At 57.0% G+C, this 24954-nt stretch overlaps 1 protein-coding gene across 3 annotated transcripts in view; it reads right to left on the bottom strand.

The window, feature by feature from the left end:
* The window catches only part of EVI5L (ecotropic viral integration site 5 like), a 28735-nt gene extending 6849 nt beyond the window's left edge, over positions 1-21886 (bottom strand). For 2 of the 3 annotated variants that reach the window (XM_087867324.1, XM_087867325.1), the window contains exons 1-11: positions 21715-21886; positions 10088-10271; positions 8699-8888; positions 8053-8277; positions 7890-7964; positions 7116-7241; positions 5606-5749; positions 5342-5431; positions 4101-4198; positions 3958-4018; positions 864-917 (exon numbers count right to left, since the gene is read on the bottom strand). In XM_087867324.1, coding sequence (XP_087723450.1) covers positions 864-917; positions 3958-4018; positions 4101-4198; positions 5342-5431; positions 5606-5749; positions 7116-7241; positions 7890-7964; positions 8053-8277; positions 8699-8888; positions 10088-10239 — 1215 coding nt within the window. In that variant the 5' untranslated portion in view covers positions 10240-10271; positions 21715-21886. Of the gene's footprint in view, positions 1-863; positions 918-3957; positions 4019-4100; positions 4199-5341; positions 5432-5605; positions 5750-7115; positions 7242-7889; positions 7965-8052; positions 8278-8698; positions 8903-10087; positions 10272-21714 lie in introns of those variants that run through there. The other variant, XM_087867326.1, reaches the window with a different exon arrangement.
* Positions 21887-24954: the final 3068 nt, after the last annotated feature.

Here is a 24954-nt window from a genome sequence, read left to right as displayed (position 1 = left end):
AGGGACAGGAGAGGGGGAGAGACAGACAAGAACCACTTGTCACTAACGCAGTGGACTATCTCTAGAAGCAGGGGAGAGAGGAGTGAGACCAGAGAACCAAAGAACCAGCAGGAGAGGACCCGGAGGAAGAGCAAAGCCAGAGCTAGCTCCGTCCTGGAGAGGGATCTGTGTGGGGGTGGGCAGGCGGGGGTGCCCGCGGCTGCACCTTCCAGGCCCTGGCCAACTCCACGCGTGAGGGGGCGCCACGCCCGGAGGCTGAGGGATGGGGTGGCAGTGGCGGGGCAGGCGGAAGTATTTTAACGTGGAGTCTGAGTGAGAATACAATCCTGCGGATGACTGCTTCCTGTGGGCAGTGGGGGGCCAAGTGAGTTGGAGACGAGTGGCAAGGGGGTCCCCCCTCCCCGCCTTTACTCCCATCTTTAAACACAGGTTGGGGGCCAGGGTCACCCCACCAGGGCGCTGGGGGTAAAGCTGCCCCTCCTCTACCTCCTTTCTTTTGAGGGTGAGGCCTCCAAATTACAGGGTTGGGAGCCTGTGGCCTCATTCGGGGCACCTCAGTCAAAGCAGCGGTCTGCCTCCTTCCCCCCACGCAGGCAGCCCAGGAGGGACCCGTGTTTGCAGTTCACTGGGTGAACCCCAATCCCAAGCGAAGCTGCCCTATGCCCCCTGGTTCTATGGCAGCCCAAATCTCAGTGGGGCTCATGGTGGGGGCCCCATGGGATGTGCACCATGCTCCTTGGGGGGCTGCTGGTTCGGGGGATGGGGGCTGGGCCCGGGCAGGGGGCCGGCTGGCCCTCTGGCAGCTGGGTCCTGCTTGGGGCCTGGAGGAGTTGGTGCCACAGGCTGGTGGCCACACTCCTCACCTTCTCCAGGGTCTCGATCCGTTGTTTCAGGAGCCGGTTCTCCGTCCGAAGCCTCTATGTGGGGAGAGGGGTGGGGAGTGTGTCAGAAGCCCACTCCCACTCCCCTACCTTAAGGGCCGGGCTGCCTCCAGGCAAGATGGAGCCATCATCAAATGCTCTGGGTCAGTGATCCCAGAAAAGAGTCAGGGCCAATTCCGTTCAGCATGGCCCACTAGATTTTTTTTTTTTTTTAAACAAATCTTGGTTCACTTAAAGCGATTGCTTTCGTGGGTATGCACTGTGTGTCGGGTCAGCAGTCAGCGCCCCTGCCTTCCTGGGGAGTCTGCTTCTACCCCACGCAGGAGGCTGTCCGATGCCAATGTGACGCCTCCCCCAAGGGCAGGCCTTTCTCTGGGCCTATCTGTTCCCAACCCTCACTGCTTTGCTTCCAGCACCAGAATGAACTGTTCTCAGAGTTAGGGTCCAGGGGAGGGGGCTTGCTGAACACACGGACTTCCTTCAGCTGGACGGCTATGTTTCTGTGACCCACCAAAAGTCAGCTGTACTCAGAAGCTTTCACTTCCCTCCAGCTGGAGGGTTCTGGAAACAGCTTGCTTTGCTTTTCACCTTCTCCCCTGCATGGATGGATTTGGGTTAGGTATTTGCGGTTTTAAGTTCCCATGGCCTTTGGGAAGCCGGTGAGGTTTGCCTTGCCTCTTAGTCTCTACCTGTGTACCCTTTATGGAGCAGGTACGGCCAGCTGGGTCCTAAGTGTGTGCTCAGTGAACACCAACCAGATCCTGTGTCTTCCTGAAGCCCCGAGACCCCACATTCATCCATTATTAATGAGGGCCCTGCCTCCCTGTGGATCACAGAGAACATTTTCTGGTTTCTTCCCAGAAGAAGAAGGTGATGGAAACACCCAGAGCACTCCCAGGAAGCCTCTGCAGTCAGAGAATCACAGATGGGATTGACAGTCATTCACGATGTCATGCGTGTGTGGGGAAACTGAGTGAGAGGAGGGCAGTTTTATGTCTGAACCCCGCCGCCTGCCTGGATTAGAGCTGTTTCAGGCTCGAGTCTCTACTCCACATCTGGAATCTGGAGTCCAGATCCTCACCCCTGACCCTTGGATCGCTCTGCCCATCTCCGGCCTCGACCCACCGTTACAGAAGCGCAGGGTCCTTAAGGAGTTGGATATGTCCGAGTACCAGCTCCCTCTCTCCTGCTGACTCCAGAGGGAGCACGAGACGAGGAGGGAGCAAGAACTACAGGCTCTAGGCATACATCGGCTTTTTTTGTTTTCCTTCTGAATTTTTGATGCTTTGACATCCAGCCTCCTGGCCAATCTTGCAGAGACTGCCCCGCCCAGGACTAGCTAATTCCTAGAGCCCGCAAACCACCTGCGGGCTAGTGCGCCTTTCACAGGCAACCCAGCCAACCCAGCGCGCATGCCCACCCACCTTGCCTAGCTCACTGGTACACCAGCCCAATGTTCTCCCTGCCCTAAATTGCCCCAGGACAATGAGGGACACCCCTGTAGCCCCCTGAAATTATTCAAACAAACCAGCCGTAAACTCAAACTCGACTACCCAGCCTTGCCCATTCCTTTCTGTGGAGACCACAGTAAAGGTGCTGGCCCTCTGCCTCCGGACCCACTCCAGTGCTTCCCCATGTGGTCAAGCATGGTGGGGCGTGCCCCCTCCTTTTGGGAACTGTGAGTAATAAACTCTTCTTTCAGAGGCAGTCTCTGTGTTGTCTTCGTGTCTGTCACCTTACCACACCTGATTAAAGGAAATTCCAGGTACATTTTGAAACAGGCTAAAAGGGAAAGAGCAAAGGGCGGGGCCATGGGACAAGGCGTCTGCCTGAATCCTTTAAGGCCTGTGAGTTCTCAGGCTCCTCTCAGGGGAAGTTTTCAGGCGGGGCATGTAGTTTGAGTGTCTGCTATGTCCCTACCTACTGCTGGGCCCTCATGGTCACCAGATGGGGCAGGCCCATGACTGTTCATGAGCAAGACAGGTACACACGTTTGGACTGGTGCATTAGTCAAGCTACCATTCCTGAGAAAGGGGGACGCGTGTAACCTCAGGACACTAAAGTATTTCTGGAAAACCTACAAATAGGGCCAGGATGCTGATGTCTTCTTTCCCTCTTCAGGTATGGGTGGCAGGTGACCTGGATTCTAATCTAGATTCTGCCTCTCCCTTTCCAAAGGAAGTGGAAACGTTGATAGTGGTGATGGTAATAAAAATAAAAATTAAAAAATAATAATTTGAACAGCAGAGCAAATGTTATCCCCATTTTGCAGAAGGGGACACTGAGGCTCAAAGAGGTGAATTTCCTGGGTCACATGGCGGGTCCATGGTAGAGCTGGGATTTGAATCCTGGTCTGTGGGACTCTAGTCCCAGCTGCTGTGGGGCTCTGTCCCTGAAGAGGACAAAGCCAGGGGTATGTGTTGTGTACCTGTCCCTCTCACTGGACTGGGGGGCCCTCAATCTCTGGTATGACTCTGGCACACAGTAGGTGTTCAATAAATGCTTGTTGCATGAATAACTAAAATCACGTGTGGAAGGATGAAAGTAGAAAGGAGAGGGAGGAGAGTCTGGGTTGGAGGGGCCACAGTGGGTGCCGTACTCTGCCCGACACACCTGGCTCCTGCCTGCCCCTGACCTCAGGGCTCTGCTCATTGAGGGCAGCTTTCCTGATACTCCTCCAGCCCATCAGGCCTGCTGCTGGGCCTTTTGCACTGACTCCGTGGGCCTGGAGCAATCTTCCCCAGGGTCAGCTCCACCTCTCCTGCATGTTTTTATCCAGAGTACTTTCTGGAGTCCATATTCTGTACCTATGGGTCCCCAACATCTCCCCATTATAATTGGGGGGATCTCATGAGGGCAGGGACCTATCCACCTTATTTGCCACGCCAGCACTGGGGGGGGGGGTCTCCAGCACAGACATGGGCCCTTGCTCACACGCTGGCCTGCTGGTGAATGAAGGGGCAGGTGGGCGGAGGGACGACGGCTCAGACTCTGAGGACAGGCTGGTACGTGGCTGGGGCCCAGCTGCACTGCCAAGGGGACCCCGTCCCTGTCCCCCGCCTCCCTGGGGACTCACTTTGATCTCGATCTGCTCCTCCATCTCCTTGCTCTTCATGGCTGCATACTCCTTCTCCAGCCTGCAGAGGGGAGGGCTGATGTGGTCACTGTCCCACTCTCGGGGACCCCTTTCTGCCAGCACCCTGGCCACCCAGCACTGACCTCTTCATCTTCTTGGGGTTGTACTTGACCTGGTAAGCCTTGAGGATCAGCTTGTCCGGGCAGCTGTCGAACTGGTGGGGGATCACCCTCTGGAAGTACTGTGGGGGCACAGGCCGTCCCTGACACACAGGCCCTGACTCGGGGGGCCGCCAGAGCCCTGCTGTACCCCACTTCCCTGCAGGAGGAGCCAGTCTGCCAGGGGCGTCACCATGTCCCAGCTCAGGGCCCAGCCTGCTGTGGGCGCTCTGTCAGTGCATGTGGAGCGAGTAAGCGGGCGAAGCAGGGCTGCGGGTGTGTGGGGGGGAGGGAAGCAGTACCCGCAGCCAGGACTGCCCTCTGCAGGGGACAAGCAGGGCTTTAGGCGCTCCTGTGGGCAGAGACCAGGTGGGCAGAGGCCGGGTGGCGGTGGGGTCTGAGCACAGAGACTTTTGCAGAGGAAGGGGGAGGCATGTCACTGCCCCAGGGCAGTGAGAGGAGGCTGAAGAGTGTGAGGAATGGGGGCAGTGGGAGCAACCTAGAGGGAAGACCCCTTGGTGGTCTGCCTGCATGCCTGGGGCCCCAGGAGCCCCAGCAAAGGGTTAAACACCAGCCCTGATGGAGGACACAGCTTGCTGCGGTTCGGGGCCAGGCTGGCTCCCGTTCCTCAGCCCAGCTGGCCCCCTCTGGCAGCTGCACACAATGGATGCCCGTGTTCATGGACACAGCCGTGGCCTTTGTGCATTCTTCCCCAGAGCACCAGCTGGAAGATGCTGGGAGGGGTAGGGGCCTGCATGATGGGGACATGGCGGAAAAGCAGGCTGGCCTCTTCTCCAGCGGGCAGGGCAGCCAGGGCGGGTGTGAAGCTGCCCCAGACCCCTCACTCCTGCCCGTGCCCTTGCCTGGCCCAGTTGCCGGGGCTGAAACCACAGCCAGGGCCTTGTGGTTTGGCTACTATCACTATTTGCCCCATTAGACTTTGGAGGACCCAGAGCTGGGAGCAGGAGAGGGGAGTGGGACCTCCCAGGGCTTGACCTAAGCCTAGGCCTTCCACCCTCTGACCTCGACCCCCGAGGAGCCAGGCTGCTCCTCAGAGCCCGCCTCGGGCCTCCAGGCAGACCTCAGGGAAGCGTGGGAAAGGAGCAGGATGCCCAGGGACACCTTCCGCCCTCGAAGCCAGGCCCTTCCCCAACTCTCAGGAGGATTCGGCTGCCCAGGTGCCCCTGGTGTAAGGGACTCCCACCCACGTGGCCCTCCTGGCCCACCTGGGACATCCCCTCCATGTCCAGCTGCATCAGCTCCGTCTGGTTCACCTGCAGCAGGGCGAGGCCCACCCGGAACACAATCTCCAGGCCCTGCAAAAGGGATGATGGCCGCAGGTCTCCGGTCCTGCTCTCCCAGGGCGGGGGGGTGGGGGGGCTGTCTGACATGCCCCCCGCCAAGCCCTGGCCCTTCCTTAGCCTGGCCCTGGCTGGGATTTGTTTCCCATGCCGGGTATCTGGGGAGGAAGGGGTGTTTAGGGTCCTCACCTCATACATGAAGATGTCAAAGACACGGGTGGCCACAGGTAGCGGGAAGGTGGTCAGGAAGAGTGTGAGAAACCAGGATGAGGCGTACATGGATGTGTGGAAGCTCTGGGAGCGGAAGTGGGTGTTCAGATCCGGGAGCTGCTCCTGGGGCGAGGGGGTGGGAGGAGGAGGCCAGGTATCGTGAGGAGGCTGATGGGCACAGCGGGCCCTGCCCACAGGCCTCCTCCACCTGCAAGTGTGAGGCCTTGGTGCCCCAGCCTCCAGGGAGACTTCCTGGCCCGGCCTGGGTGGCCCATGGCTCCCCTCCTCTGTGCACCTTTGGCACTGTGTTTGGGTGAGGCTGAAGCACCCGAGACTGCTGACTGGCACAAGGTGCGGACACAGGCAGGGGTGGCAGGAGTAGCAGCAGCTGGTGGGGGCTCGGTATACACCCAGAGCCCACACTGGCACAACCCCTTATGTGATCCTCACCACTGCCTCAAGAGGGAGCGTCTAAGGCTGGGGGGAGGGGGGAGGAGGATGGTTATGTGGTTGTGTAACTCCCCAAGTTCAGCCAGAGAGCGAGGGGTGGGGTGGGGTGTGAGCCCACTGCAGCTCATCCCATATTTTGTGACCTGCCGGTTGCTGTGTCCACCCACAACACCTCCCGTCCCCGCTGGGCATCATGCTTGGTGCCCAGCAGTGTTCAGGGGATGCCTGTCTGATGGGCCTGAACTTCAGACTGCTGAAAAGGGACAGAATCTGGGGAAACTGAGGCTGGACAAGGTGACAGGAGCCTCTGGACGTCCTTCACCAAGAGAGAGCAGACTCTGGGGCTGTCTCCCCGCCTGCCCTGGAGCTTCGTCCCACAGCCAGGGGTTCTCTCTCCCCCTACTCTGCTGTGGATGGCCCTTGCCTACCTGGCCCTGGGTGAGTGGCTTCTCCTCTGTGGCCTGGGCCACCTGCTTGCCAACACTACGTGGTCCCCCCAAGCCATAGTACTTCCCTGCTCACTCCCTACTGGGAGCTACACAGCCCCACCTGCGACCAGCTTCTGAAGCAGGCCGTGCGTGCGCGTGCGTGTGTACACGCACGCACGCAGGCACGCACGCCCCGTCTCTGTCTGCCAGCCAGGGGCGGGCCCTGCGGGGGCTGCTATTTATAAACAGAGACGGCTGCTCTCCAGTATCAGCAAAGGCAGGCAGACAACACTTTCCTTCCTTCCGCCACACTGGGAAGCAGACAGGGAGGGGGCCGGGGGTGTACCCGACAAGATCCGGCCTGACCCCTCTTGCCCTAGCAGCTCTGGGAGCCCCATGCTCTCAGGAGCCCCCTCCATCAATGGGTGGCCCTTGCCGCATCCCCGGAAGCACGCTTTGGGGCAGTACCCCACAGCCTCGTCGGCACAGGACCCCTTTATGAGCTGGAACATCTGCATGTGACTTCTCGGCCCTGGGATTCTCAGAGATGAAAATGGGGATGCCCTAGGTTAGCACCTGTGGATGCGGGCTGACCACTCAGCCCCGCTCACCTGTAGCATGTACTCGAACTGGTAGATGCAGAGCCCCAGCTCCGCCATGCTGGGCTTGAAGAGCTCTCTCAGGCGGTACTCCTGCATCAGCCGCACGAATACACAGAAGGCTTCCTCCTCAGGCATCTGGGGGGACAGGCAGGGTGGGAGGGGGTGCTCGCTGCTCTTCTTATGGCCCTGGTGCTCAGGGTTTCGCCCGCTTCTGTTCCATTTAGATTTATAGGACAGGGACTGTGTGGGCGGCCTGGACCCTCAGGACAAGCCTCTGGTCAGTAGCGTCACCTGGGTTTTACTGATGGGAAACCTCCTGAGGCTGAGGTCACCTGCCACAGGCTGCCTGGTAGGAAACAGTGGCGCTGGGACTTGAAGCCCGTGTCTGCCCACCTCCAGAGCCCAAGGTGAGACACCCTCTTGGCCCCCTGCCCCCAGCTGTCTCCATTTCCCCCTCCTGAGTCTGCTAGGTTCTCTGGAGGAAACCCTCAGCCCAACTAACACCACACTGGCTAACCTAAGCCCCCTGCCTGAGCTCTAGCCCCGGGGTGACTTGTCAGGGCAGCTGCCCCTCTGATCCCTGGATGGTGCAGGTGGCCGGCCCCACTATGCCCACCCACTGGGGGCTTGGCCTGGAGACTGGCAGAAGTCGTAGGTGGATGGGGAGGGAAGCTCTGGCCCTAGGAGGACCCTGGATGGAGGGAACACTGCTTTTGCCCACCTCCTGGGGGCAGAGCCCAAGGCGGGCTGGCTCCTGCTACAAGGCCGGCCCCAGCCACCTACCTGCATGAGGAGCAGGCCCACGATGAAGGCGCTGCCCTGGCAGTAGCCCACCTCCCTGTCCACCAGGGAATATGCCTGCAAGGGAACACACACGCATCACAGCCAGGGCCCTCTGCGCCAGCAGGGGCCTGGGTAGGGGAGGCCCGAAGGACCCGGGCCTCACCTTCATGACGTTGAAGAGGACCTCCTGGCCCAGGCTGTCCTGGCCCTTAAAGAACTCATGCTCTGGGTAGGTGCGGGCAATGTCCCTGCGGATCAGCTTCTCACACGGCGAGGACATCTTGAGCAGCTCTGAGTACTGGTTCTTGACGGGCATGTCTGTGGCACTGCACAGCAGCTGCCACACGATGGCCCGGAAGTGGTGTGGGATGCCCTTGCGGATCAGCTCCTGGCAGTGGGGTGGGGCAGGGGCAGGAAGCTGGGCTGGACCCTGTCCCAGGGCAGCCTCCCCACGGCCACCCAGCCCAGCCCCTGGGACGGCACTGGCCTCTGCCTCGCCCGCAGCCCAGAGCTGGCTGAGCCACTGTGCGGCAAACAGAATGCACGCCGCTTCATGTGCTGTCCCCAATCCGTCACGGGACACAGCAGGGCAGGAGACAGCCGGGTACCTGAGACGCCAGTGTGACAGCCACTTGCCTCCCCATCCTCACTCCGCACCTCACCCCTCCCATGTCCTGGCAAGGCTCATCTCCACGTCTGCCCTCTGCCCTCTGGCCCTGGAAGACCCGGCTGCTGCTGCTGGAGGCCAGGTGGCCCAGGTGGCCCAGGTGGCCCAGGTGGCCCCGCCCAGCCCCACAGGCCCCGCCCACCTTCAGCAGCTTCTCTTTCCTGCGTCGCCACTCCTCCCACTCGTTGGCGATCCGGCCCCACAGGATCCATGTGTCCTCCTCCAAGTGGCTCAGGTTGGAGGAGGCCGAGGAACTGGACACCAGCGAGGAGCCGCTGTTCCGCCGGGAGCCGTTCATGGAGCGCATGGACTTGGAGTCGGCTTCCAGGAGCCTGGGCATGGAGGGCTGGTGGAGGTGGGCCCAGGCTTCGGGCACCTCCTGCCCCAGCCCCTGGTCTCTAGTGATATCCTGGGGCCAGGGCGCCGCTGGGGAGTCCGGCCCCTCCTCTCAGGAGCCCCGGAGGCCGCCAGGGGTTGGGTCTAAATTGTTCTTGCCGAATGACCTTGGCCGGTGCCCTAAACTCTCTAAGCTGCATCCTTATTCCTGGATCCCTGGAGAGGCTGCTTTCCCATGTCCCATTCTGTGTCCAACACTGGGCTGAGAAGCATGTATGTGAGTGGACTTAGTCTTGAATCAACCTAGCAGGGCAGATTTTGTTAAGATCTGTGCTTTAACAGACCAGGTGTAGAGAGGGTGAGCCACTGGCTGGGGGCAGCCAGCTGGCGAGCAGATGTATTACCGTGTTTCTGCAGCTCTGACATCTGGGGCCTCGCTGACCCTGAAGGGACTGCCCCGCAGGCCTAGCAGATTCCTAGAGATGGTTAAGGACTTACGTGCCAGTGCACCTTTCCTATGCAAACCAGCCAATCTAGAACCCACAAACCAACTACCTCCCCTGCTCTGACCCCCCCAGGGCCAGGTGCCAGACAACTAGGGCTAGCCCCCACCCCAGGGCCGGCTGAGATTATTTAAACCGGCCAGCTTTATAGCTGCTCACACGGCCTTGCTGTTCCTTCCTGCAGAAACTACAACAAAGGCTCTTGCTCACATTTTCACTCACTCCCTCTGCCCCCGACTGACCCTGGTGCTTTCTTGTTTAGCCCCACATGGTGTGGTGCACCCCCTCCTCTTAGGGACCGTGAGTAACAAACTCTTCACCTGTTGTCCCTGCCATATCTGAATATAATAACAATGCCTACATTTTAAAACAGGGGGAGGGCCAGAGGAGAAAGGTGGGAAGGCCTGGCTCAGAGTCAGAGGCTTTGCTCTTCCCTCCTACAGAGGCTCAGTCCGCGAAGGCCAGGTTCACACAACCTCTTGAAACTCTGGTCTCATCTGAATGGGGAAACTGTCTGTTCATCCAGGGGTGAGAGAACAATAGGACATGGCCCCTGTCAAGCTTCTGGTGGGAGCTGTTACTTTGCCCAGGGCCAAGCCCAGCTCTGAGTGTGATGGGGCCACCAGGAACTTCTGTTTGGGGCCCAGGCTGCACCCCTGAGGCTGCTCCCCATCCCCCAGGCCCCAACTCACCGGTTCTGCTCTTCAAGCTTGGCCAGCAGCTCCAGCTCATCAGGGCTGAGGTTCTCGGAGTCAGAGGTGGGGGAGCAGGTGGGGGCAGACAGGGCCTCCTGGGATGAGGAGTCGGGGCTCAGAGTGGGGCTCGCCATGGCGGGCAGGCTCATCAGCTGCGAGCAGGGCCAGGTCACAGCTCTGTCTGGGGACCGGAGACACATGTTGGTCAGCACCAGGTGGGGCGCCTTATCCTGTCCTGCCGGCTCTAGGCCAGTTGAGCCTGCTGCTCAGGGCTTCCCATCACCGCTCCGTCCATTCGGTGTGCCCCTCATCCCCACACACTCCAGCCCAGCCGATGGCCGTGCTGGGTCCTTCTACTCCAGACGCTAGCTACCAGGATCCCTGCCTGTGTCCAGCTGCGTGGATGGAGACAGAAGGACCACAGCCAGGGCCCGAGCCATGCCCTGCTGTCCCTGGGCATGAAGGCCAAGTCTCAGCTTGACACTCCTGAGTCTTCAGCAGGGCCAGGGGCCAAGGGTCCCTGTCACTTAGACCTTGGGGGTGCAGAAGCCCCTGCTGCAGTGGCCCTTCCTGACAGCCTTGGTCCCTGTCCCTGGCTGCGGCTGGTCCTGGGAGCCCCGCCTCAGCATCTGACCTTCCCCGTCTCATCAACCAAAGTGGGCTGCTGGCACAGCCAGAAGCAATTATTCTCTACTGTTAATTGTCTGTTGCTGCCAACGGCCGGAAGAGTCGACTCCTCTTGGGCTGGGAAGCCAGGGATGGATGCGTCGAAGTGCTGGGAATCTGCCCCAGTGGCTGCAGAGTGAGAGCCATGAGCTCTCATCAGTATCCTAACCGTAGCCTGCTGTGTGCCAGGTGGGTGCCAGGCCCATTTGTCCTGTTCTTCTTGGGGATGGTCTGGCCCCACCCTCCTGGGGGCTTCAAGAACACTGGCCTCTTGCTTTCTGCCAGCTTCAAGAGAGGCAGATCAGCATCAGGCCGAAAGCAAAGGCTCTGGACTCCAACGAACCTAGGTCTGAACCATGGGTCCCCCTTAACTGGCTGTGTGGCCTTGGGCCAGTCACTTGGCTTCTCTGAATCTCCAAAGACTGAAGATCATACAGGACCAACTTCAGAGGGTGGCTGTGAGAATTGAGCATGCCACCACATGTAACATGGGAGAACAGTGCCTGTTACTTAATGACTGCTCTCTCCCTTGCTGCTGGCCATTCTTATTCATTGCCGGGTCAGGGCCAGGGCCAGGGCCAGGGCCAAGGTCTAGCTGGGCTCCAGGGTTCTGGAATGCCTGGTGTGGGGACTGCGGGCAGAAGCTGGCATCACCCTGGTGGGAAGTTTCAAGGGCTGGGAATGGCTAGGGGAGCGGAGGCAGGGGCTGGGGGTGGTGTTCCTTCTACTCAGTCATGCCTCTGGTAAGCCCGGACTAGCATCAAGGGCCAAAGAAGATGGGTATCTCCAGGGCCGTGGAGGCAGGAAGACAATGCTGCTCCCCTCACTGTCGCCTTGGATGGCTCCTTCATGCCCACCTCCTCTCCCGCATACTCTGAACCAGGAATCTACTATGGCCCTTGGACCCCACCCGACCTGGCTCTGACAGCTCAGCCCACAGGGCAGCCCTTGTCCAGTCCATGGAGAGGGGACATCCGGCCCCCTGGGCACAGAAGGATGACGACAGGACAACAGTAGACCATTTCATACCTGCCATCAGGTCACTGGGCACCTACTCACAGCCCAAACTCAGAGCCCAACCAACACCTGAGGGCCCACAGGTTGGCTGGGCTTGACTTTGGCCATGCATTTGATTCCCTCCCCTTGTGCTGCCCTGTCATGGGGGGCGGGGGAGGTGGGTATCATTCTTCTTCCACCTTATAAGGGGCCCAGAACCCTCCCTTCCCTGGTCTCTGTGGCTCCTTGGGGCCACTGGTGCTGCCTCTTGGCTCCCAGAGGCTCTCCGGATCTGTTGGGTGCCGAGGGCTCTGGCTTTGGTGAGCCGTACAACTCTAGGATGCAAATCCCAGCAGAACTGGAAGACCTTTTCTTCCCATCGCCTAGTTGGCCAGGGATGACTAGCCCAAGGACCAAGCCAGTGTGCACCATCTAGCCAGGAGTTAATCTCTCCGGAGAGAGGGACAGTGGGGGCCACTCTGGGGCCTACTACAAGGTCAAAGTCTGTGACCAGCCAGGGCAGAGACGGGCTGTGGACAGGAAGTGCTAACCTAGAAGGATCTCTCTGGGCAGGGAGGGCCTGGGAAGGCAGTGTGGGTTTCTGAACGTCGGATTTGGGAGGTGAGGAAGAGGTGGTAGAGGCGAGGACTGGAGCCTCCTAAGCACAGCTGGGTCGGGGGAGCAGTGGGGGCTCTAGAGAAAGAGACCATATGTGGCCAGGGTAGTGGTCTGGGCCCACTGTCTCCTTGCTGAGCCCAGGAGATCCAAGCCTTGGAGTGGACTGGCACCCCCGCTGCTGCCCCCAAAGTGCCCAAGAGAATGGTTCAACTCTGGGTTTCTGATTTTAAAACACAGCCGGGGGCCAGCCACTAGCAGTTGGTTCAGCTGTTTATCACATATTAATGTGTACTTCATACAGGAAATAAAAGTGATTCAATACATAAGGCTGAAATTTGCAGTCTGAGAGGCAGAACCTTCTGATCCCTCAGGAACTTTCTCTTGACTCATCGTCAGACTAAACACGGCCTGGCCCTGGAAGCCATCCCCCTGATGCACACATATACACAGACACGCACACTCATACCTTGTATACACTAACAGTCATGTAATTGACACTCCCACACCCACACATACTTACCTACACTCACACACTCACACTCATGCATTCTCACACCCACACACCCACCACCCATACACATGGATACACACACACACACTCAGATACATGCACACTCATACACATCCACACCACCTCACACCCATATTCTCGCATGCACACACACACACACACACGCTTCCTGCACTGACCAGATCTTGCCACCCTTGGGACTGAGCAGATCGGGATGGACACTGGCTTGCTGCTCTCCCAGCTCTGTGGGTGGCCCTGCGTCCCCTCCAGAGCGCCGCAACTCTTACTGGCTCAACCGTTCCTTCCCTGATACTCACTGTTCTAGGCCCAGGGATATGGAGGAGAAAGGGCCTGGTAAGACACCACCTGCAGAGCCAACCTACCCTTGCTGGTTGGGTATTGACACAGAGACAAGGCAGGTGCCCTCGAGTGCTGAGGGGCCACAGTTCTTTGAGGTCCATGCACAGGCCCAGTAGAGCTGAGGTCCCAGCCTCTCAGCATCCTCAACTTCAATCCCCTTTGCCTCTGCTCTATCTCAGCCACTTAAAGGGGGTCCTGGACGCTGCAGGGTGAGCAGTGGGCCACCTACCCCTGTGCCTGCTGGCACTACCACCCTCCACACCCCCGTAGGGTGGCCCATGGCTTATGAGGCTGAGCCAACCCGGAGGGGTGGGAAGAGACTGCCAGTGAGCTGGGGCCAGGGGCACAGGGGCAGGAAGGTCCAGCTGCTGCACGGTTTCCACCTCCCTTTCCCTCTCCTTCTCAGGGGTCTTTGCACACTGCCGGTCATGCTTCCTCCTTCTTGAAGTCCTCTTGCAGCTAGCTTCAGAGAGGCTGGGCTCCTGGCTGCTCTCCTACTTCTCTGCCAGGGCCTCCTGCATGGCACCCCTCCTCCACAGGCCCTGCCTCGGCCCCTGTCCCTTCATGCCCTTCACCTCCCTCTCGAGGCTTCAGTGACCACATATATGCCTCCTTTTCCAAGCTTGGCCTTTCTCCTGAGCACCATCTAAGATTGCCCACCTGCTCCCCGAATGTCTCCGTCAGATCCCCCACCAGGGCAAGAACCGTCCCTGTCTGGGTTCCCCCTACTGTGGTGCCCCACACTGAGCCTACAACATAGGACTTGAGAAATATCTGAGGAACTGAACCCACCTGCCCACCCACCAATGCTTGCTGAATGCCTACCAGGTGCTGGGCACCACACTGAGCAAAGACCGACGGAGCCACTGCCCTCCAAGCACACGGGGTGTAGAGAGTGAGAAACCATCGTCCAAGCTTTCTCTTACAGATTGAGAGACGTGCTTCAAAGAACAGATAGAGCGGAACACCATCTGGCAGGTCCCTAAAGAGTTAAATATGGAGTTCCCATATGACCCAGCAATCCTGCTCCTAGATATCTACCCAAAAGAATGGGAAACATACGTCCACATGAAAACTTGTACGTGACTCTTCACAGCAGCGTCATTCATAACAAACAGTGGAAACAGTCCAATGTCCACTGATGGATGAACGGATAAACCCAGTGTGGTCCATCCATGCACTGGAATATGATTCAGCCATAAAAAAGGAAGGAAGCTCTGCCGCACGCTGCCATGTAGATGAACCTCCAAGCCATTATGCTCAGTGAACGAAGCCAGACACAAACCATAACAAGTGACATGACGGCACTGATAGGAAATGTCCAGAATAGGTACATCCACAGGGACAGGAAGTTGGGTAGTGGTTGCCAGGGGCTGGGGCCTGGGGGGTGGGGGGAACGGGGGAAGCTGCATCCAGGTTTTCTGTCTTGGATGAAATGTTCTGGGACTAGACAGTGATGACCGTTGTACCACATTGTGAATATACTGAAACCCACTGAATTGTTCACTTAAAAAGGGTGAATTTTATGTTATGTGAACGATAGCTAAGAGGAAAAGATGATAAGGGCTGGGCTGGGCTGGCGGAGGAAGCGCGGTGCAGAAGCAGGAGAGAGGCATGCCACTCCAGAAAAGACTAGAGAGTTCTGCAGGGGCCAGACCCCGCAGGGCCCTGTGGGCTCAGGCAGGAGCCTGGCTGGGCTTGCATTTTAGGAAGACCCTCCTGGTCCCTGGTGGGGAGAGGCTTCCTAAACTCAACACTCTCCTGACTAGAGCCAGCACCTCCTGCTGCAGATGGGACTCGCTGGGTCCATGGTGCTGCCCACCTGCTCAGGCCAAGCCTGGCGCTACAGCCCTGCTGCTTGCCCAAACCCTGCAACCACTCCCTACTTGGAGATGGAGCCCAGATGTTTTTGCCTGGTGCACACAGCCCTGCCAACCTTGCCTCTTCCTTCATACCAGCCCCAAGATCACGATGCTCAGTCCCCCAGGACCACCTGCTTCTTCCTACCTGTGTCTTCGCACATGCTGTTCCCTCTTGCTGGAAGGTCATCCTCCAACACCTGGTTTGAATATTTTTCTTGGTGAAATCGTTCCTCTCAACCCCCACCTCCAGCATGCTGGCTCACTCCTCTCTCTCTCTCTCTGAGAGTACCTACCCCTACACCTGAGCCCAGGGCACAATCCATGACAATTATTTCTATACAGGCCTGCCTGCCCTACTGGGTCATGAACATTCTGAGGGCAAGGGCTTATCTTCTTAATTTTCTACTCCAAGCTCTTAACACATCTGAAGTTTAGTAGGTGCTCAATAAACATTTGCTGAATGAATGAAGACAAACATTTCTGGGCTGCTCAGCCAAGTGATCAAGGTCAACATCAACAGTGATAAGTCACATTGAGAGCGTGGGCCTATGATGAGCTGACAAGGGCATGTCGCCTCTGTATCTTTCTCCCCAGAACACATCATCCCAGTTTAACTACGAAAAAAACATGTGACAAATCCAGATCAGGGGACATTCCAGAAAATGCCTGACCAGTCCTCCCCAAATCTGTCAAGGTCATCAGACATACGGAAAGTCTAAGAAACTATACTATCCCAGCCATGAGAGCCGAAGAAGCCTTGATGACAAAATGTCATGTGGGATCCAGGATGGGATCCTGGAAGAGAAGAAGGAAATTAGGGCAAAACTAAGGAAATCTGAATAAAGTGTGGACTGTAGTTAATGCATCAACGTCGGCCTGTTAGTTGTAACAAATGCGCCAGAGCAGCTGAAGATGTTACTAATTGGGGAAACTGGGTGTGGGGTCTGCAGGAAATCTCTATTATCCTTTCAATTTTTTCGCAAATCTGGAACTGTTCTAAAAAATAAACTCTACTTTAAAAATAATTTAAAACAGGGGTGCCTGGGTGGCACAGCGGTTAAGCGTCTGCCTTCGGCTCAGGGCGTGATCCCGGCGTTCTGGGATCGAGCCCCACATCAGGCTCCTCCGCTGGGAGCCTGCTTCTTCCTCTCCCACTCCCCCTGCTTGTGTTCCCTCTCTCGCTGGCTGTCTCTATCTCTGTCGAATAAATAAATAAATAAATCTTAAAAAATTAATTTAAAACAAAGATTCTGTATCAGCATAGACAGAAAAGTAAAGGCCAGCTGTAATGCACGCGAGGTCCCGTAGCAAGCGGGACACTCATAGGAACCCCGAACCAGGCCGCAGGGGAAAAAGGATTTGCACTTGGATTTCTGACTCCAAAGCCTCTGCCCTAAATCGATCCTCCGTGCTGCCACTCTCTCTGCATTACTTTAGAAACAATATACATAAAACACGACTGCCCAACTTACTCTGCGCTCAGTAAAGCACAGTCATTACTTCTCAATGGGGAGAGGGAGGGAGCGTGTGTGTGTGTGTGCCGTCTTGCACAGCTTGGCATTTTCAGAGGCCGGAATAAAGACCCCAAGTTTCCTTTCAGTTTGGGTCCCTAACTCCCTGCCCCGCCCGCCCCCCCCCGCCACTTCCGATCCCCTACCTGTAATGATTATGGGGGACACAGACTCATTTCTGAACCAGATACCTCAGGAAATGCCATGTGACCCCCTATGCCCAGCCTGCCAGAACTGTCAGTGTGGGCCAGCAGACCACCAGGGTCTTGGCTGGCTCCAACTCCAGGGGAAATGGCCTGGTGTCTGGGTCCTTTTCCTTGCTGAGGGGTGGGCAACCAATGGGTAAGCTTGGATATCAAGGACAGCAACTGGAATTCAGAGCTTACTGTCTGCCCTCCACTTCTCCCCTGTTCTGTATATCTTTGTGATACACTTTGCCTCAGTTTCTTCATCCAAAAACAGGGCTAATGAGAGTACCTGCCTCACAGGTCTTGTTGGGAGGAAGATCTGAGCTAAACTTGTCAAGTGCTTAGGACAGCAGCTGGTCTGTGGTATTTGTTCCCTGCTGGATGGAATATTCCATGTGGGCAGGGGCTGTCTAGCCACCACTGGATCCCCAGAGTCTAGCACACCATCAGACATCCAATATTTGTGGAATGAATAAAAAAACCTCTTCTCCCCAGCAGGCACCCCCAATGGGGTGGCCCTCTTTAAAGGTTAAATGCAGTGAAACTTAATTATCATTATTGGAAATAATAGCAGCAGCAAATACCTTCAGACTAAAATCTGATAGGTAGACCCTTATGGCCTATGGAATCCCTTCTGACCTAAAAAAAAATGTTTACTACCCCGTATCATCACCAACTTCCTTTCTGCCACTGAAACAGTCTCAACCCTGGCAAATCCCGCATTTCTCTATATTTTAGGTCCTTGAGAATGACAAGGGAGAAAACTGAAAGCCCTTATAAGCCTTCCAGGACAGGGGAATAAGAGAAGGGGCATCCTGCAAAGGCTCTTGGCTCTTCAAAGCCAAGATGGTATCTTTTCTGCTGCCTGTGTCAGTGGCAAAGTCGCTGGGCCGGGGGCAGGGGATGAGGTGGGTACACCCTGCCTTTGGGAGCTCTCTGAGGCAGATGGGTCAACCTCTTTCTGTGGAAGAGCTCCAGGCCGTCTTTCGTAAGTGGGTGGGTAGGGAAGACTGTCAGATCCTAAAACGAAGCAAGTATTTACTAAGCATCTGCTATGTGTCCTACACTCGCCTGAGACTCTGCCGTGAACAAAAGGACAGGCTCCTGCCCTTGTGGGACTAGTGGGCTGGCGGTGTGGGAGACGCACCTCAATGAAACGATCTCACAACACATCACAGCATGCTGAGCAAGGCAAGAAAAGTGCAGGTGAGCTGTACCGACAGGCGCTTCAAAGATAAATCTCTCCCCTTGCTGCGGTGAGTCCGTTCTCACTCCTTGCACTGACACTGCTTGACTTCTGGAACATGTGTGCTACAGACTCCCCCAGGCAGGGTGGGCTTGCTGCCTCTCTTGAGTTCCTCCAACTATGGGTCCGTTTTCCTAGGGAGGGGCGCACGGTACGTGCCCCATGGATCGTGGGACACAGGGCCTACAGGATGAGGTCCACCAAACAAGGCACAACTCCCTGAATGCACCACGCTTCTCCTGCTTTGTGGGCCTCTGTCCAAACACTCTGCCTGCCTAGAACGCCCTTCCCTGCCATGCCTGCCCGGTGAGCTCCTCTCTGGGCCTCTATGTCATCCCTGTGCCGCCTTCCCTGATGGCCCGGGGATGCACTGGACCCTTTCCTGTGCTCCCGCAGCATGCTGTGCGAAATTCTGTCTCATGCTTCCACACGACGAGCAGCAGGACGTGATGGTGAGGGCACACGCTGGAATCGTGGTTCCTTCGGCTGGTTTGGAGGATTAAATGAGATAGTATGTGCTTGGCACAGGGCCTGGCATGTGGGATGGGCCCGATCAGGGTGTGCCAAGAGGGTCTTTAGAGGCGGGGCGGGACCACGTGTGACCTTCCTTCAGACCCCAGCACCTGACTCAGTTCCTAGCACGTGGTGGGGCTTCACCTGGAACAATCAGCATCTGTATTCTGCCAGAGGAAACTGAGATCACTCTCTGCCTCACCCCCCTGCACCCATCAAAGCGCATATACAAAGACACAGGCCTCTACCCCCAGCCTTGGGTAAAAGTGCACTAATACTGTTCCCAAGCCCTCCCCGGGAGCTTTCTCGTGTTTGCCCGAGGAGTTCATAGTCTATTCTGAAGAGCCTTCTGGCCCCACTGCATCTGCACAAGGGCCCACCCTGGGGAGGCTGTGGAGACTGTTTCCGGTGTGCCTCGTGACCTTCAGGAGTCTTCATCCACTCCTCCCTTCAGCAAGTGGGCAGAACGAGCCTCTCCCCACCCGGGTCTATGCATCAGAGCTGTACGCGAGGTGAGGGCATTGCCAGCAAGTAGGCCCCCTCCTACCCTCCATCCCCACGGGAGGCTTCTGTGTGGCCACAAATCCCACAACAGACCATCTCTCAACCCCCAACTGAGCCGGCTTCCTGAGCTGCAGCTTGGCCACAGAGAGATGGCCATTATCCAGTGAGGCGTCAACTAATGACAACCAGGGGACCAGGGCGGCCAATGATTCTGCTAGCACCCATAGATGGGCGGCAGCCCTGCTGGACCCCACTGACCGCTCCCACACAGTGCCCAAGGGACATTCAGGATCACATCCTAACCTCACTGGCTCCCCTGCAGTACAAAACAAGGTTCTAAGGATTTATTCCCCCATTCTCCAGACAGAGAAGTTGAGGCCCTGAGCCAATAGGTGCTTCTTCCCAGGGCCGTCTGGAGTCCACTGGTTGAATATCCACAAAGAAGCCTGGGTTTGCGTTTCTGGAACTTTCCAGGCATGCTTGTGTGGCTCAAAGGAGCCCAGACAGGCAGTGCTGGGGCTGGACTGATCTGGATTCTGCACGGGCGGGACGCAGGCTCCTCCTCACTCCCTGCGGTCCTGGCCACACCATCTCGCCAGTTCTGTGATCTCCTTTCCTCATCCCTGTGCCAGGGCCAAGCCACCTGCAGCTCCTTTCAAACCACCCGCAGCCGACCACAAAAGCCCAGGGGAACCCACAGGTTGGACCTGAGGGTGAGAGCTGTGGGGTGGCAGGACGGGCAGGGAGAACCAACATAACCGGGAAAGACGGGTGGACATGGGTCCTCTGGCTTAATCAAAGCCCGGCCAAGGGAAAAACCAAGCTGACTGCTCGCTCGTGTTCTACCCGAGCCTCTTCAGCACATTCTTCCCTTCTGAAAATATTCCTTAACAAAGAGCTGTCTGCTTCTGGCAGGCCCAAACCCAGCCCCACCGGGTCCCAGATGCCAGGAGAGAAGGAAGCCGTTTCATTTTGGCATGACACACTGGTCGTGGGTGAAGGAACTCATGCGGGCTATCAGGGGCTGCCCCTGGCAACAGTGCTGGCCCTGCCATTTGAAGCCAGCAGGCAAGATGGGGTCAGGATGCTGGTCCTACCAGTCTGGTCAGACTTCAGGACTGGGCCAGGAGCAACCTGAACTCCCCCTCCCCACCAGGGGGTGGCATAAATCAGGGGGCAGGCGGTGCTTCCCTTTGGGAGACTTCCGTGTAGGAGGGAGAGTGAGTGCCCTTCCCTTTGAAGAAGGGCAAAGCAGGGAGAGATGGATAAAGGGGAGGAGGCCTGGGGCAGGTGTCCACAGGGGTGCTGGGAGATTCTGGGTCACCCTGCCACCCTTTTGGGCCCCGATGGGGATACCAGGTCTGGGAGGCTGGTGTGGCTGGGCAGGCTGGCTGCCTGGGGCATGTCTTCAAGTCGGCCTGAGCTGGGAGCTTTGGGCACCACAGTAGGACCTGGGCAGGTGAAATCCACGGAGGTGTGTGAAAGTGCAAAGGAGTACTGTGTGTGAGAGAGTGTGTGTTTGTGTGTGTGTGGGGAGGGCCCAATTGTCTAGGTCTGTGTTGGAGGTCTGAGTTCCTCTGTGTGTGCTGGAGATCCAAGTGTCTAGCTGTGTGTGTGTGTGTGTGTGTGTGTGTGTGTGTACACCCATTCGCAGATCAGGGGGCTCCCGATGGCTGTGTGTTAGGGGCCAGGGTGTCTGTCAGTATGAGTTGTCGAGGGTTCACGGTGATCTCTCTCTGTGAGAACTGTTGGCTCCCAGATGTGTGTGTGGTGGTGGTGGTGGGGGACATGCAGGCATGAGTGTGGGGTTTTCAGAAAGATGTGTGCATCTGACCCTGAGAAGGGTTCAGAATATCTGTTGGGAGGTCCTGAGCAGTAGGTGAGGGTGGATTTTCAGGACGAGTCAGGCTCAGGGGTGTGTGTGGAGCTGCTGGAGTGTGCTGGGAGGAGCCTGAAGAGTGATTTTTTCCGGTGCCCTTGGGCATGGGGTTGCTGGGGGTGGGAGATGGGCCAGCAGGCTGAGGGGAGGCCTGTGGGTGGGAATCCTGATTTACAGAGGCTAGGGGAAGGGTCCTGTGGGGTTGGAAGGGAGGGGTAGGGCTCTGATGCTCCTAGCCTTGGGGCTGGGGGAAGGTCTGGGCCCAGAGACAGGATGCGAAGTGAGGGGAGGGATGGGATGACAAGGGGTCTGCAGATGGGAGGGGTCCTGAAGGATCCGGAGAGAGGGAGGGCGGGGGTCCTGGGCCTGCGGGGTGGAGGGGCGCCTTGGGGGGCGGGTCTGCGGGGTGGGGGCTGGGGGAGTCCTGAAGGGTCCAGGAGGAGTTCTGAGGGTCTATGGTAAGGGTGGGCGGGGGTCACAGCCGGGGGTGGGGGGAGGCCCCTGGAGAGGGGGCGGGATGGGGGAGGGGGCGCCCGGAAGGGTCGGGGGAGGAGCCCCGAGGGGTCCAGAGGCATCCGGAACGAGGGTGGGCGGGGGCCTGGGCCCAAGGCAGAGGGCCAGGGTCCTTGCCGGGAGTGCCGAGGGCACCCAGCGCAGGTTCCATGGCGAGGCAGCCCGAGTCCCGGTCTTGCCTGGCCCCCGCGGGCCGCAGCGCGGAGTCGCCGGCCTGAGAAAGCGCCCGGGAGGCCCGGCCCGCGCCGCCTGCCTACCTGCGCCGAGCGCGCCGCCATCGCCGTGCCGAGCCTCACTGTCCCGGGCCGCGCCGCTGGATCCCCGCCGCGCTGCTCGCCCCGCAGCCCCGGCCCGGCCCCCTCAGCCGCCCCCCGGGACCGCGGCCGCCGCCGGTTCTGCCGCTGCCATTTCACCCGCTGACAGGAGCGGCTGCCCCGCCCCCGAAGCCCAGTCAGCCAATTCACCGCCCCCAGGCACCCTGGCTCCGCCCACCACCCAGGAGTGACGGGGTTCCGGGCCAATCTGTAGCCATTCCGTGAGGAGGACCCTGGCTACGGCCAGAAGGTTGCCGCCTCTAAGGAGAGAAGCAAATTGAAATTAGGAAAGCAGTGAAAGACGGATGGTTTTGCCTATCGAAACGTGGAATCCTGTTGAGCAACACCTGGAGGGACCAATAACAAGGAGAGAGGGGTGTGTCTCTGAGGGAAGGCTGCGGCCCTGAAGAACCCCAGACCGAGGCAGCCAAGCGTTTGGCTCTAAGCCCCGCCCAGAGCCGGGCTTTCTGCCCAATAACAAGACGTCCTGAGCCGTCCATTATTATCTGCCCCTCAAATCTCGGCCTTGGCAACTGTTGAGGCTCTATAAAGAAGATTGACACCTAGGCACCCAATAACACTGAAGGAAGGCGGTGCAGTGAAACTGCCTGGCCAATGGGGTCGTGATATTGGTTTGAGGTTAGCCTCCCGGGCGGTGGGACTTGAGGCCGGATTGAATGAAATAGGGGCGGGGCTGAGGGGGCGTAACCTAGACCCACAATGGGGCGGGGCCAGTAAGGGAGAGGCTAATGGGTTGGGTCTGAGAAGGGGCGTTGGCAGGCTGAGGGGGCGGTGATGGGACCGCATTTTTGAGCCCGGTCTGTGCTGGGGGCGGGGCTGTTGGGGGTGGGGTCACGTCCAAGGCTCAGGCCCTTCCCCTAACCTAGTCTAGGCCGGGTTAACTATCTTCTCCGGGGCTCACACAGTGCCTAATGTTCACCCATCAAAACTCTGAACAGGCTGTGTCATCACTGCTTACACAGCCCTCCCATCCCCCCAGCTGGGGGGTGGGGGGGATGATGTAGGGCCTAGGTCGGGTCTCCCCGGGGTCCCCAGCGTTGCTGAGCAGGGGCCTGGTTCCTGGGAACTAAGTATAAATGCTTGACGAATAAATGAATGAATGGTAGGCCCAAGATTCTCAACGGGGAAGAAAAGGGTGGGGGAGTGTCACTCGGGCTGGGGAGAGCATGTAGGGACAGTCAGTCACTGACAGCAGGCAAGACTTAGCAAAAAGAACAAGATTCCACCCCAAGGGATGGGCCCTGGAGGGGGTGGGGCAGGGAAGGACCCTGTCACAGAATCGAGAGAGTAACATGTAAGTTCAGGACAGGGGCTGAAAATGGGGAGGCAGAAATGGGTGTGGGAGGGCTGGGACGGAGAGTGGGGCGTGTCAGGGCCTTCTAAGCTCTGAGATCTCAACCTTCTAAATACTAGGGGCTTCTATCTGGTTTTGGGAGCAATGACTACCATCTCTTCGCTGCCTGCCCCTGGCCATCTCTCTCTGCTTCTGTCTACACTGTCCCAACCTCATTTTGCTTCTGTCTGCATCCTCTCTGCCACTGTGTATTCTCTCTGCCCCTGCCTAACTCTGAATCTGTCCACACCCTCTTTGCCTCTCTATCTCTTACTATCTACATTGCATCTATTAAAATTCTGGAACTGTAAGAAAAGCCCCAAAACATATTTCTAAAAAATCGAATGGTAAAAATAAATGTAATGCATTCCTTCTCCCCACATGCCCGTATCCCCTCCCCCCCCCCCTTTTTTTTGTAAGAACAGATCTTTACCTCCCTTCTTTTAAAGTCAGCTTCTCTGCTGGGCATTTCATAGTCCTGACAAAGTTATAAGGTGACTTTGGATTTGCAGAGTATGAAGCTGAAATGAATCTCATTGACATTGTCACCTGATTTCTGGGTGGGCTTGAGAGGGGGCCATAGACCTTCATGGGTGTGGTTAGAAATGCAATGCAGTGTGGGTGTTAAGTCAGGAGGGTAAGAATAATGCCAGGACGTGGTAAGGATCCAGTGAAAGGCAAGGGACAATCTTTATGTTGACTGCCCGTGGTCCCTCAGTGTGGGGGACTGAGAAGCCATCGTAAGGGCCAAAGGCTTGGGGTTTACTTGGGTTTCCAGAGGTTTTCCCCACTAGTGTTCCCTTTAGGAAAGAACAGTTTGGTGTGAGCCACACCTTCCGAGGAACAGAAAAACCCAGACTGGTAGCAGGGATCTGAGAGACAGAGGGGTCTGTCTGTAGAGACACATGTCTGGGTGGGGTCCAGGGCACCCCAGAAAGGGGTCATGACCAGTTCATTTCTGGGGTCTTGCCTGGGAAATTAGCAGCATCTGGTGTCTAGTGAATAAAATCAAACACAAGAAAAGATGCACAAGACATTTGACCCTCTTGTCCTCACATTGCCATTTTCACACAAAGGATGGTTTTATTCTGGGGATGCTTTGATTCCATTTTTATAAGCACAGCAGAAAAAAAATCCAACACATTTCTGTTGGAAAATACTTTTGAATCACAAACTGCATTTAGCCAATTAGATTCCTGGATCACTTTTCTGTTTAGTGCAGCGAAACCATTCCCAGTTTTTTTTTTTTTTTCTATGCTCATTTTTACTTGATTGAAATCTTTATCAGGAACATTTTTTTCCTTCTTTTTTGGAAACATTCAATTCATTGATCAGGCTCATTTTGTCCAATCTTTACCAACTGTTAATTCTACTGCTGTGATTTTTTTGGTGTGTGGTTGTCATTTCTCCAGAGTCGAATTTTGCACATTTGAATTTATTAAAAGACTCTTCTCTCAGTATTTTGCTGATAACAAATTTTAGCACAATCAAAATTTTTTCCTGGGTTAAACTTTGAACTCAAAATTCATTTGTTATGAATATTGACTAGTGTGAGCCTAGACCTCATTTGTCTCATAGAGAGAGAGAAAAAAAACCCCACAATATCTGCAGCTCTTTTTATGAGGAAGTGGAGTCTGTTTTCTTGTCACTTGAATCTGAGCTGGCTTGTCACTTTTTCTGACCAACAGACTGCATCAGAAATGATGCTGGGATGGGGCGCCTGGGTGGCACAGCGGTTGGGCATCTGCCTTCGGCTCAGGGCATGATCCCAGCGTTACGGGATTGAGCCCCACGTCATGCTCCTCCACTATGAGCCTGCTTCTTCCTCT

The sequence above is a fragment of the Ursus americanus genome, chromosome 14, assembly GCF_024610735.1.
Source record: "Ursus americanus isolate L20-20 chromosome 14, mUrsAme1.1.p, whole genome shotgun sequence".
NCBI classification, from domain to species: domain Eukaryota; kingdom Metazoa; phylum Chordata; class Mammalia; order Carnivora; family Ursidae; genus Ursus; species Ursus americanus.
This window is presented reverse-complemented; position numbering and strand designations above follow the sequence as displayed.